Raw genomic sequence first — 14,817 nt, forward strand, 5'->3', positions numbered from 1 at the left:
AGACATTGTTTAGGGAAAGAAAACTGTGTGCTCATGTGTGCACGCCTGAGTGCCAACTGTCAAAATGGAAACTGTAATCTTTCTTCCTTATAAAATAAAGGAAACGTCTTCCACTCATTTCTCTTGATTTATTGCAAAAGACAGTGTACTTTGCCTCCCAATCCAATTAATCAGTAGGCTTTGAAACATCCAAGTGACCCCTAAATAAATAAGTTGACTGACTGTTTTGAGATGCCATTTCCTACATATTTCTGTGGTTTATTGGGCTAATATACCCGTAGCAAATTTCTATCAACCCAGACCATCTGCCTTTCATAACAGGCAAGTGATTTGAACAGATTAAATTAAATACATTTTGTTCTTCTAACTCAGGGAAAGATCATACAGCTGTCATCAGAAAAATGATATCTTAAGTTGTAAATGGTCCATGGTTGTTACTTTGTATGTAATGTTAAAAGTTTTTTTTATAGAATATGCAGCATAGATAACTGCAGCTGGCTTGATCTACATCGAAGCTTAAACTCACCTTGCAATGTCTGTAAACATTGTCCTGTTTTAATGTCCCAGATTTTGACTGTAGAATCGGCATTCCCAGACACCAGTATATTGTCCTTGAGTTCCATTCCACTTGTTAAAGACTGGTGGCCTGTTAGCGTGTGAATGCAGTTTCCTGTCTCCACATCCCAAACTCGGATGGAAGTGTCAAGAGATCCACTCACCACATGGATACCATCAAACTACAAGAAAGGTAAATCTATTACAAGCAATTATATTAGGGTCTTATGATGCGCTGTATATGAAGAAGATTATTAAGCATTTAATTCACTAAATGCAACATTAGATACTGTATATATTTGGAAATGGCATTATAAAATAAGAATTCAGTGTAAGCACTGAATGGCCATGTTTGATATTAGGGCAAGTGATTCATGGTCAGCATAATTTCCTGTTACAGACATGGTCTATGAGGTACTCAGTTCAAGGAGAAAAAGACAGACTTTGTACTGTTGGTTTTTTGAATACAATACAACGCTTTTAAACACAATAAAATCCTGACTATACTACAACGTACAACAAAGAAACAGTAAAAGAAGTTTATTCTCCTAATGAAGTTAAGAAGTCAAACTTTCTTTTCACAAGTGTGAGGGACTTTAAGCTAGACAAGGGCAACAACATTAAACCAGAATCATCTGTACAAAAGCCAAAACAGGAAAATGAAGGAAAGGAAAAATGTTGCTGTTAAGCCATTTTACTTTTTTTTCCCTCTCACTATGTCTGAATCATAATTGTGTGCAGTAAGGAACTTTTTAACTTTCTGGATGTATGCTGCAAAAGCAATACAAGCTAACACAGATGTCTGAACTCTTGGAGTGTGTGTGTGTATTCATGCGCGCATGCCGCTTCATTTATATATGAACCAGAAATATGTAGAACATGAACACATAGAGAAATCGACTAAGAGATGAGGCGCTCCTGACCAAGAGGAATGAACATGTAGAGAATATAAAGGTGAAAAAAGTAACTAGAGTAACTTGAGTGATAGTGACAATGACTAAGAGTCCAGGATTCTTAAAAATGGAAGGAAAAAGAGCAGCTGAATAAAAACAGTGGGCTTCAAGGAAGAATACTTCAATAAATTGGGACTTCCTTCCCATGAGGTTTTTATATATCTACTCTCTGAGGGGAAGAAGAATTCAGGGGAGCTGGCACTTTCTTAAAGACACAAACTATCCTTATGTGAAGGAAATATAGGAAGTGTAGTAAATTACCAAGACTCACTTGACTAAAGCACAAGGAATTGTACAAAAAGTAGAAACCAGATCAAGAGATGTGTATGAAAGCACACTGGGACAAAATCAGAAAGGCAGGGCACAAGACAAGATAAAACTAGCAAGAGCCATTAAGGATGACAAAACACTACTCTGTAAAAAAACAAGAGAAAGGCCAAGAAAAAAGTTCATTTACGCTCAGTAGGAAGGAAACACTAAATGTGGCCAGCTATTTACCTTTTTTTGCTTCAGTCCTCAGCCATGTGAATGTAGGCTAACAGTGCTAACACCAGGAACAACTGAGTATGCACTTCAGCAAGAACGGGGAAGAACCACATAAGGCAAGTTGTTTTAAGGCAATCTCAGAGACATCTGCTGCTATCTTTGAGAACCTCATGGAAGATAGAGAATTATGGATCCTTCAGCCTAACTTCAATTTCCAGAAGGAACTATCAAATAATCAATCTGTTTTTAAGCCCTTAGCAACGCGAGAAGTAGCAGTAAACATAGATTTGCAGGAGAACCAACTTAACCAATCTGATTTTTTTCTATGACAGGGTAAAAAGTCATGTGAAACAGCAGATGTCTCCATTATATTTTCATAAAGAAGGGGACAGATTTGATGTAGGGATACTATCCAGTTCAAAACTTTGCTCACAGTGTAGTTAGAGATATGAGAGAGTTCCAGAGGGATCTGGACATTAAGCATTTCCATTAGGATGTGGGTGATATTTAAACTGGGAGAGCTGACCCAAAGCAAAGAGTATGAAAGTTAAGAGACCACTGCAAAGATCTGAGCTTGGGTGGGAGTGAATGGAAGGCGTAACTGTAGCCTGGGAGAATGATGGCAAGGCAGGAATCTCTGTTACCATGGGGGCAATCTGACACTGGTTGTCCATGTGAACTGACTGGTATCAAATAATGGAGAAGAGAGAACCTAATTAGGGGAACTCAGTTATCTGACTGCTTATTTTAATAAAACTTGTAGGAAATTAATATCTTCAATCTCTATCTGCAAACATGGTTGTGCGTGGCACTTGGGTTCAAAATATTTTAGGGACAGACTGGCACATACAGACTGCTTATGTGTGTACCTTATATTCCCTGTGAAAACATATTAAAAAAAGACACTCCAGTATCTGAAATAGGGATATGCTATATAAGGCATATAAAATAACCTTTCAAATCTAGTGAGCATTGATGAGACTTTGACTAGAATTTTGTATCCTGTTTTGGGCACCCTGCTTTCAAAAAAAGGATGTGAACTAATCTGAATTCAGATAAAAGCAACAGGAATGATAAGCAGTCTAACAGACTTATTGGGTGCAAAAATTAAGGAATGTTTTTCTTTCCTAGACTAAACTAAAAAAAGTTTGATTCAACAGATTCTGATCCCCCACCCCCCAGCAAATTAACTGTAATCCACATCATACACAAGCTATGCAGAAAGAGTTTTTTAAGGCTGGGCATCAAGAAAAGCTTTATCCTTGTATTGCTACAATTAAATAAACAATAGTTTGGATCAGTGGTTTTAGGCTGTTATCCATGCACCCCAGAGAGTGTGTGGATTACAACAAAGGTAGCTAAGAGAGGTGACTAAGAAAGTGAACATGGTCAGTAGTCTTAAACTGTTGCATAAGGATCTCTGGAAAATGTTGGGGGGGGGGGCGCAAATGGGCAAATGTTGAGATATAATTGAATCTGCCTGAAGTGGGGATGGGGAGGACAGACAGGGACACACGTTTCCTTCAGTCTGATTTTGGGAGTTTTGCTGTTTCAGGCTATTTCAGGCCTAAAACTGTAAAGACCGATAGCCTCCTGCCCCCCTAGAATATTGTTTTAGAATACCATGCTGCATTTGCAGAGGAAATAATAGTATCAGTGTGTGCAGCATTACCAATTACGTGGTCCGTACTACTGCAATATCAGAACAAAACATGAATATCCATCAGCCAAGACAAGAACAACTAGTGAGGATAAGGCAGAATAACATACACTGTTCCCAAACTGCAGTAGATGATGAAGAGAAAAGAAATAAAACCTTCCTAAATATTTTAAGAGATCTGTATTACAGCATTTTTAAACTGTTTGCTGCTTGTCTAAAGAACACTCCTCAGCATATGAATGTTAAGAGGAGGACTGGAGATTGTCCTGCGTATTTTTTTTAGAAAGAACAGCAAATAGGTATTTTGTTCATATTTAATCTGTAAAGGTGAGAAAGATGAAACCATTTATGAAAAATGTCTCTAGCACTGAGCTTTACTTTCTGTGCTGTGAACCAGACTAGAATATGTGCAGAATACAATTACACAATTTTAAATTTTGTTAACTTTTTTAGTCCTGCCAGACTGTGGTGAGAACAGGCACAAAAGCATGAAATCAATTTCCTTGTCCTTGCAGTGCCTGGAAGCCTTCACTCTTTTAGTGAAGATGATGATCTTTTGGGTTAGTAATGGTAAGGAGAATCTCCATTAGATCTACGTGTATTTTTGCCAGAATAGTTTTAACAGACCATGGACTGGCTTGAGGCAACAGAGCCGTGCCACAAAGTAATACCAATAATAACCTGCATCTACAATAACATGTCACTGCTGACAAAGCCTCACAATTGTAGATCTGGCCTTTACTCAAAGAAGAGGAAGTAGCAGGCTGGAGATTTACATCCTGTCAGGGCATTAAAATTTTAGATTCAGCTTTACTGTGAATTACAGTTTGGAACTAGATGTAACTACAAAATAAGTATAAACAGATCTGCATAATTCAGAACATTAATCCAACCAGTTTATTTTTGGCATGTTTTAAATTATTACATCAACTGATTTATTTAAAATATAACCATTATAATTTCTTTTGGGAAACCAAAAACATAGCTCCAAAATATATGCAAGATTTCAAAAACAAAACAACCCACAAACCTGTGTAACTTGTGGGGACAGAGATTTGGGCCTTATTGTACCGTATGCTTTAAAAGATGCTTTTCTAAAAACTTATTCTCTAAATGAAGACAACAACATATAACTAGTATAACAAAACAGAAGAGGGGAATATCACAGATGTCCCTGTATTCTTGTGGATTGTGTGATACTGAAGTAGGTACCCACAATTTCGTAAATAATGTGAAATAAACTGACTTTAAATGCTACTTCAGGAAACTATAGCAAGAGATGAAAATCACGTACCTGTAATGAGTAGACTCTGTTAGTATGCCCTTGCAGTGTGTGCAGACAGGTCTCTGTCTCTGGATCCCACACTTTGACCATAAAATCGTATGCACCACTTACAACCCTTCTGCCGTCATACTGAACACACCGAACTGCAGCTACGTGGCCCATCAGAACATGTAAACACTGGCCCGTCTCTATGTCCCAGACTCTCAGCGTAGCATCTCGAGAACCACTGACCACTCTGGAGAAACAAGAAAACCCCTCCTGTACTTAGCATTGTAAATAAGAAGTGTTAAAACAACTGGACTTAGGCATAAATCAGTTACAAGCTGAAATTTTTTTTGGACACTAGATAGCATTAGTCCACTGGCCACCAAAGATCTGGTTTGGTTTGACATTTTATTAGGGCTGCAGATGACTTGGGTCTTTTTCTTCCTTGCCCTACTCACCTCTTCAGGAGCCACGTATTTCATATAATTAGCAAACAGTATTTAAAAGGCACTACAGTCCTGAACAGCAAAATGATGCTGTGAGAAGAAATGTGGACCATTGTATCCATGTATGAAAGCTTATGAATATGCTGAGCTCAAGGCCAGTGCTATGAGCATCCTTTTTTAATGATGTAACTAAATACAGCAATTAAACAAAGATGATTGTTAGAAGTTTTACTTTCAGTAAAACATCACTTCTTCTGCTTGATTTGTATGGTTTATACTTTTAAAAGCCTTTTAGACTAGAACAGAAAAGGAATTAATGTTACTGGAATTCCAGTGATTGCTACAATAGAAAAAAACCTCAGCATTTGTCAAAAAAAAAAAAAAAAAACAACTAAGGCCACTCTGTCAAAAACTCCATACCTTAACCAAATAATATAGCTTTCCTGCTGTTTTCTGTTGCAGAAATTATGATATAACCAGTTAAAATTTTAACAAAATGCTGCAGAGACAATACTTAAAAAAAGTCAGTCTGTAAAATGAGAAAGTTTGTAACACTGATAAGAAGTTAAGGAGAAAATTATTCACAGTGTAGAGACTGGATCACAGCATGACAAAGAAATAGTTTTGAAATAAGGTACATCATTAGTTTAAAGTACATGACTTTTAATTTTCTGTTCTTTAATTAGCACTCTTACACTTTTGCTTCTATTAATCATCTCCTTTCTGTTGATTTACGTAGTTTAGTTTGGCTGCTATGTCTGCTTTGTGTTTTAATCAATGTTAGGTTATGTATCCAAGTTTTAGAAGCATTTTCTGATGATGTATGGACTAGATGAGTGGACAGTGAGGTGGATTGAGAACTGGCTGAATGGCAGAGCTCAGAGGGTTGTGATCAGTGGCACAGAGTCTAGTTGGAGGCCTGTAGCTAGCAGTGTCCCCCAGGGGGTCAGACTGGGTCCAGCCTTGTTCAACTTCTTCATCAATGACCTGGATGAAGGGACAGAGTGCACCCTCAGCAAGTTTGCTGATGATACAAAACTGGGAGGAGTGACGGATACACCAGAGGGCTGTGCTGCCATTCAGAGAGACCTGGACAGGCTGGAGAGGTGGGCGGAGAGGAACCTCATGAAGTTCAACAAAGGCAAGTGCAGGGTCCTGCACCTGGGGAGGAATAACCCCAGGCACCAGTACAGGTTGGGGGCTGACCTGCTGGAAAGCAGCTCTGCGGAGAAGGACCTGGGAGTGCTGGTGGACACCAAGTTAAGCATGAGGCAGCAACATGCCCTTGTGGCCAAAAAGGCCAATGGTATCCTGGGGTGCATCAGGAAGAGTGTTGCCAGCAGGTCGAGGGAGGTGATTCTCCCCCTCCACTCAGCCCTGGTGAGGCCACATCTGGAGTACTGCGTCCAGTTCTGGGCTCCCCAGTACAAGAGGGATGTGGCACTACTGGAGAGAGTCCAGCGAAGGGCTATTAAAATGATGAAGGGACTGGACCATCTGTCATACAAGCAGAGGTCAGGAAAGCTGGGACTGTTCCCCCTGGAAAAGTGAACGCTCAGGGGGATCTTATCAATGTGTATAAATACCTGATGAGAGGGTATAAAGAAGAAGGAGCCAGACTGTTCTCAGTGGTGCCCAATGACAGGACAAGAGGCAATGGGCACAAACTGAAACACTGAAATTCTGTTTGAACAGCAGGAAACAATTCTTCACTATGAGAGTGGTGGAACATGAAAACAGATTGCCAGAGATGTTGTGGAGTCTCCATCCTTGGAGATATTCAAAAGCCATCTGGACATGGTCCTGGGACACCTGCTGTATATGACCCTGCTTGAGCAGGGGGAGTTGGACTAGAGGATCTCCAAAGAGTCCTTCCGATCTGAACCATTCTAGGATTCAATAAACCTGGTGGAAATTATAAGCCAAACTGTGACTGTAGCTTTCAACAGGCACTTACCTTTTCTCATAGAGATGCATACAACGCACAGTAGAGGTATGTCCGTACAACGTATGTATGCATTCTCCAGTTTCAGCATTCCAGACTTTCAGTGTTCGGTCTGTAGATCCGCTGATGATAATATTGTCCCTCATCTGTGATGACCAGACTCCGCCTGTGTGCCCAACTAGTGTTCTCAAACACTGAAAATACATATTCTGCTTAGACAGAGTTGAAGGGAAATTTAAGGAATGCATAAAGCAAAAAAGTAATCTGTGAGACAGCAGTAATCTCACTCATCTAGAATAAGCCAGAAAACTCCCAGAGATTGCTTCATAATTGAACTAAAAAAATCCCATCTTTTAGAAAACACCCATCAAATTTCTCTATCCATTGTTGGTACTTTGACCATGATGAAGCTTCCCTATAAGCTTTCTTTTGGTAAACTAGACTGTCTTTCCAAATTTCTCATTACAAGGCATGTTTTTGCAGCCTTGAGTGAGTCTTTTTCCTGGCTTTTTTCTGAGTCACTGCAGCTTTTTCTCAGTATTTTTTTGAAGCATAAATGTTAGAACTACAGGGAAGTAAAATGTAGTAGTTTTACCACCAATATATAAACCATCTACTGTTGTTTTATTTTTCTGTTTTTGTTATCCAAAGAAAATTACATGCTATAAGCTGTAGCTACAGCCTTAATACTGTGAAATCACATTTCAAACGTACTCTTGTCTAGGAGAGAATCTCATGTTACATAAGCATGGCCTACCTTCTTTGATCCTAAATGTATGACACTGTTTTTTAACCATGTAGAAACCATGTTTGCTCACACTTACATCTATAAAACCTAGATCACTCTGGAACAATGACCTGTCTCTGTCTCTCAGTTTGTATTCCTTATCAGTGATGATTATATATGTGTTTTTTTTTCCCAACAATCAATAAGTGATAATTAGTACAGACATGAAAAAATCCTTGCAAAACCTGACTAGAAACACACTCCATTTAAGATTCTACTTTTATATTAACAACACAATACCTATTAATTACCTGCTTTCTAACCCATTTAAATATGTGCCATGTTGATTTTTGCATTGCTCCTTTTTCTTAAATTGCGTCATGGGATACAGCCTTGTAATATACATAGCCATCTATTTCAGCCCTATTAGTTTTATCTGTCAAACCTGTAACTGCATGAGAAAAGAGGTCAAGACACTTTGATGGTCTTGTTTTCTGTAATCTAATGCAGAGTGGCATTAATTTCCATGGCCCTCCCTTAACTGTTAGCTGACTCCTCTTCAAGTAGTCCAATATTTTTTTTCTGAGATAATATATCCTAATTACTCAGTCTTTCAGTTTACTCCATTTAAGTATTGATTAAAAAAATTAAACATTTTAGCTTCTGCCAATCTGCTGGGTCTTCTCCAGGACACTCATACCTTTTGAAAAAAAAACCCAACTGCATTCCTCAGGTAGCTTTAGAAAAAAACAGTCAGATACAGGCTATCTATCTGGATCAACTGTAATAAAAATGCCTGACTTTGGTAGTAGTTGTTTAACATCCTGTGAGCTTCTGCTGAAATAAATTGTTTTATCATCACTGCATGCTGTATTTACATCACATTAATTTTCTCAAAAAATAGAGCAGAAATACCGAAAATCTTTTCTACATCAGTGATAGTTCAACTAGTTTCTGTTGTTAAAATCCTTTTCTAACATATTTGAAAAGTTCCTTATTTTTTTTGCTGTGCATAGATTTTCTGTTCTTTAACATTTCTTACCAGTTTTCCTGGCTTCTAGCTTACTTCACTGCTATCAGTTCCTCCTTCTCAGTTCATAGCTCGTCTTCATGTTTTCTCTAAATGAGATTGCTACTGTTTTTTAAAGAATTCAGCTTCCTTTGTTTCTGGCTCTTTCAGCATCTAGCAAAAATGTTCTTAAACAGCTCCCAAACTTTTTTTTTTTTTAATTTCTCTGATTTGCTCATATCTTAAGAAAGCATCCTTCTAAAGAAGTAAGCAGACAGAATCCTTATTTTGGGTGCTAACACCTCTTGAGTATAAGGTGAATATTCTAGTCACATTCATTTGCACAAATCAACCTTTAGTCTTTTTTGTTTTTTTTAAATTTACGTCATTAATTCTTCAGTATCAGAAAGCATGAGGGCTAATAGAGCAATCTTCCTTCTTTCACATAGTATTTTTAGCTCTCCTTAAGGTTTGGGGTAAATAGTCGCAGTAGGATTTGTAATTACTTTCGAAAAAATTACTGAATGTAAATTGATAAGTCATGCTAGTATGATTAAGTATTAAAGGAATATTTTGCCTTTGAGAATGTGGTAGGTACATAGCAAGTATTTTTCACTTGACATTAGCCTGCCCTTTTCAATAAAAAAAAGTTCGGGAACACGGGTTCCTTTGCTAGACAGTTTGTTGTAGGAAAGCCTACAGAGGTAGGGTGAGGCTGCCTACTGCTTTTAATTTTATTCTTCCCCACAGCAGTATTTACAGTCCTGTCAAGGAACTTCTAGGCATGCAAAGACAAATGCCTAATACATTCAATCTGAATATTATAAAGTAGATACCTTTTACATCTTAAACATGTTATCCTCAATAGCTATCCTGTTGTTGATATAACTGTACCATTAAGACAAACCCAGTTACACAATACTAGTTTAGAAGGAAAAAGTACTATTTCCCTGAGGCTTTTCTATACACTTGGAGTATGGTCAGTCACCCTGAAACAAAAACTGTGTGCTGAGTAGATGTGATGTTCTAACATGAGTGAAATGTTTGGCACTGTCTTTTTGATTGCACATATTGTTTTGCTTCTTTAAGCCAAAATTAAATTACTGAAGCTTATTAAATTCCTGCCTGAGCTGGATCTAATTTAATAGGAAATATTTAAACCTAAAGCAAGTTACAATTCTTTTTTGTAGCTTAGCAGTATAGCAGCTTAGAAAGAAAAAAAAACAGTGTACTTGAAGACAGAGCCAGTAAAATGAACACACCATTTCAAAAACTTAAAAACAGCAGAAAGAATGGTAGAAGACAAGAGAGAAAGAGAGATTCAGAGGGGTAAAGGCAGGCTAAATTAAGCTTTAAGGAATATAAAGTAACGTATTTGTCCAAATTCTCTAGAATACGTCACAAATGACTCCATAAGAATAGAGGAACTGCCAAGAGAACAAAGATATATGCCAACAGTAACATGAGCAGCACTGTAATTTCACATCAAGGTGACTTTTTTGAACTACACTCATTTCTGTGTAGGAAAAGATGACCCAAATATTTACTAGTATTTTTTTCTGCTTCTTGCACGAGACAAGACCACTGTGCAGTGTGGTCTGATGAAATTGTATTTTTGACATACCAGTGCTCTACTGGAAGCTCATTTATAAGAAATAATCAACTTACCTTGCCTGTAACTGCTGACCAAACTTTTAATGTGTTGTCATCTGAGCCACTCACTATTCGATTACCGCAGAATTGAAGGCATGTGATCACGTGATCATCATGACCTTTGAGCACCTGACAATGAAGAACATAAAAACGTACATTCACAACTTGACCCAAGAGATTAGGGATAAGCAGGAAAAACAAAGTGCTATTCTGATTCATAAATAAATATTCAAAAATAATAAGGTCTCTTAATCCCATGTGTCAAGTCTAATTTACTGCCAGCTGAGAGCAAGGAAGGTATTTTCCTTCTCCATCGAATAATATTGCATTGCTTACCAAGTATACTACAGTTATTTTAAATCTTCTAAAACATACCAGGATAAATCACCGATAGAAGTAGGATAAATTAGTAGCTGGACACTGCTCAATTCCTCTGCAGTTATTCCCTTGTTTCTTTATTTTTTAGTTACATTTGTTTTTTTCAGACTTACCTTTTAAGAGTTATTTCAATCTTGAACAAAAAGGATGGGGTTCTATTATTTGCTGCATATTTGCACTTTTATGGTCAAGGCTAAAATATATATATTTTTTCCTTACCAAGCATTGTAATCTATTAAATGCCAGGCAGCAGCAAAGTCAAAAACTATAAAACCATAAAATCCGTAACTCAATTAAGTACAAACAAAAGTGGTAATTTAATGTGCTGAAAAATGTGGATTGGAATGTTACTTCATAGAAATGGCATTTTCAATGTTTGATATGGGAAAGCTGCAGTTCAGTATATTTTACTGCAACACAGGGAAAAATGCTTATCAGAATACATAGGACAAAGAATTTTTTATTTAACATATCTGAATACTTTTCAAAATGTTCATAGAACTGAAATGGGCATTTGGAAAATGCCTTGGGCTGTAATTTTAATAATAATTCCAAGATAACTTGATGTGGCGTATCAAGGCAAGAAATACTGAACCATTGCCAGAGATGTACGTAAGTCACGGCCAAATAAACAGCAGGATATAGCCATAGGTTTTTATAAGGAATTTCTTTGTTCTTATTTTTATTATTCTGTTGAACAGTAATCAAGAAAATAGGGAATTTACCTAAAAGGATTTGAGTCTGTTTTTATTTCATGTTTCTGGCTGGTTATTCATTACCAGGTTTGACTAGAATGTTGGTATTCTGTTTTACAAGAGGTTAAAAGTATTGCTTCGTATCTTTGCATTAGAAAAGATGCAATAAGACTGCAGTATCAATGTCATTAAAATATTTCAAAATTTTAAAAAACAGAAAAATCTTAACAAGGAATGAAGTTACTGTCCTGTGCTGCTCAATTTGTACAAGTATCTATGAAAACAAAGCATGAAATGATCACAGAATAGTTGTGAAATATTTTCATATTGGGACATGGCACAGCTCTACAAATATATGTGTGTGTGTGCATGCGCATGCCTGTATGCTTAAGTATTTCCCATCAAGTCTCTGAGATTATAATTATCTCCTTCATAAAGACTGACATATGTGCATAGGCATTCACCAATTATATTACACAGTTTTCTAAAGTGGCAGTAAAAGAATTCTGCTGTACAAAGCAGAATCACATTTTGATTTGCTAATAAGGTGCTCAGAAATTAGCTTAAAAACAGGATAAGCTAAAACATAAATTATTGTTTTCCTGTAACAAGGTTATGGTTTTGTGTGCATTGATGGTCTGGCTTGTCCCAAGCAAAAAAACCAAAACCAAAACCTAAAGGTTGATCCTGCTTATTCATGGCACCTTGTACATAGCTCAGAAACTTACCTTAGGAGATTTAAGTTCCCCTCGCCGCCAGTTGGTATCAATTCTGTGTTGCCTAATGTACGCACTTTTCCATGGACTATGTATAAAGCCTGGTTTTATTACTTTCCTTCTCTTGATATGTAATGGTTCATCAATCCCTAAAATGAATTAAAAAGAAAGGGGGCAGGGGAGAAGGAGAAGTCTACCCCAAATCAAACAATTACTCTCCCTCCCAAACCTTTACAGTCCGTTGAAACTAAATACTACATTGACCCAATGACCTCCTAAGAGAACTCCACCGGTCTTCTGCATGCCAGTATTTGCATTTTGTGCCAGTGACAACATCCTGCCCCTCAGCTCTACTACATCTTTCCTTGTCTTTTCAGCATAATCGTTATCCTAATCATGTGGCTGAAAATGCTGTCATTCATCATTCTTTGCTAGCAATCTACTAGCTTGTCTTCAGATCCCCTTTTCTGAGAGAACTGTAGCAGAACAGTGCGTTTTTCAAATGGGTTCTCTACAACAAACCCCACAACCACTTGTACTCTCCTTTCAAAGCCCTCCAAAAAATAAACCTTCTTTTCTGTAGGCCAATGAACTACCCACTCCTCTCTGGTCATACATCTTCAGCATCTTTCTTAGAGTTGATTCTCACTCTTGAAACTACTATCTGTTAATTCTTGTTTTGATTAAAAGGCTATGTGCTTTTGGCATAGTCTTCTCCTGGCTTGAATTTAAGTATAGCTACTCCCTTTCTGTATTTATGCTTAAGAGGCAGGTGCTTTGCTTTATCCTTGCTACTACAGCTTTTCCTACGATTCCCTTTCCGGCCCATTTATCTTTTCTGTGCACCTGCTCTCTCTGCTCATCTCATTACTAGCACAAGTCTTGTCTGTTGTCAGAATGTGGATGTCACTCTTCTCTCCTGCTCTCTTCTGCACCTTTTCTGGTGCTTCTATCTGCACGTCTTGAATGAACTGCTCCTTCATATATGCCTGAGCACCTCACAGCCTAAAATCTTGTTTTGTTTGTCTGTGCTCTCATGCCTAGTCATACTTATTTACACTTCTAAGCTCACAAATGTAGAATCACTCCCCTCTTAACCTTTCCCTTTTTTCTCATTCTGTCCTCTTTCTTACTGTATGCGCACTGAAATTCGTTAAGAGGAGAATCTTTTCTAAAGATTTAAGAGGTTAGACACCTGTTTTTTGCTGCAAAAGAACAACTCATTAATTTAGGCTCCTTTAAAAATACGCAGTTACATTCATATTTTCCTCTTTTTTAATGCCTTTGCATAGACCCTTCACAAGTCCTTGCCTCTGAGTACTCTAAGGCAGACTGGGCAGGTACTTGTCTTTGTGCATGTCCAACAAGGATAATGCTCTAAAGTCACATGCATGTGCTCTGCCTCGTCCCCCCCTGCCAAACTGTATCCTTGTTCATGTAATTCTGCATAAAAATATAATTTTAAGTTTTTCATGTTTTCAAATATGTGGCTGCTTTCCTGAGAGCCTTGTATTGCCCACTCGTATTACTGCTGAACCACCATATTCTCTTGATCTGGCACAAGCAGGTGCCATCAGTGCAGCTTATGGAATGTGTGTCCCTCTCTACTCAAGCAAGTTATCACCTTCTCCCTCCCAGCCCCAACCATGAAATTTCCTCTGTTAATTTTCCTACAGCTGACATGAAATTATACTATCCTCCTTTCCACCTTACCACTACACATCAGATTTTCTCCATGTTATTTACAATCTGCAAGACTATATTTCTATCATTTTTACATTTCAGTTCTTACTTGCTTTCTTTGTATTTTGAATAAAAAATAATCCTCAAAAAAGCAATAATATTGTATTTTAAAAACATACACTCACTGTACTATAAATAGGATGTTCAAAGTTAAGTCTAGTTTCATTTCTAGTACTCCCTGGATTATTTCTACTCCCTAGTTTCAACACAGATATGTATCATACAGGTCAAGATATCACTAGCAGTAAATTTAAAGTCACCTAAATTCCCTTCTTAAAACTTTAAGCTTATTATGTAAATGAAGATGAATGCCCCAGACGTGCACTGCTTATGACAGCAACAGTTTGACCATTACATTCATCTTTTTGCTTAGCCTTACCCTCCTCTTTGCATTTCTCTCTCCAGAGAAGATTATCCTCAGCCAGAATTCTCCAGTAACGGCATGTCTGAGCTGCCTGCAGAAGGTCCCTGGGTTCCAGGAATGACAGCACATACAGTGCCAGCTGTAAAAAAGGAAGTGTATTTTCTGTATTGTTTTTAAGAAGAAAACTGAAATAATGTATTAATAAGCTATCTCAGAA

At 37.5% G+C, this 14,817-nt stretch overlaps 1 protein-coding gene across 3 annotated transcripts in view; it reads right to left on the minus strand.

The window, feature by feature from the left end:
- FBXW7 (F-box and WD repeat domain containing 7) overlaps positions 1 to 14,817 on the minus strand; it is a 186,778-nt gene that overhangs the window by 2,525 nt on the left and 169,436 nt on the right. For 2 of the 3 annotated variants that reach the window (XM_067297817.1, XM_067297818.1), the window contains exons 6-11: positions 14,616 to 14,739; positions 12,506 to 12,642; positions 10,720 to 10,833; positions 7,328 to 7,524; positions 4,949 to 5,174; positions 527 to 737 (exon numbers count right to left, since the gene is read on the minus strand). In XM_067297817.1, coding sequence (XP_067153918.1) covers positions 527 to 737; positions 4,949 to 5,174; positions 7,328 to 7,524; positions 10,720 to 10,833; positions 12,506 to 12,642; positions 14,616 to 14,739 — 1,009 coding nt within the window. The remainder of the gene's footprint in view (positions 1 to 526; positions 738 to 4,948; positions 5,175 to 7,327; positions 7,525 to 10,719; positions 10,834 to 12,505; positions 12,643 to 14,615; positions 14,740 to 14,817) is intronic. The other variant, XM_067297819.1, reaches the window with a different exon arrangement.

Source organism: Apteryx mantelli, chromosome 5 (assembly GCF_036417845.1).
Source record: "Apteryx mantelli isolate bAptMan1 chromosome 5, bAptMan1.hap1, whole genome shotgun sequence".
NCBI lineage: Eukaryota > Metazoa > Chordata > Aves > Apterygiformes > Apterygidae > Apteryx > Apteryx mantelli.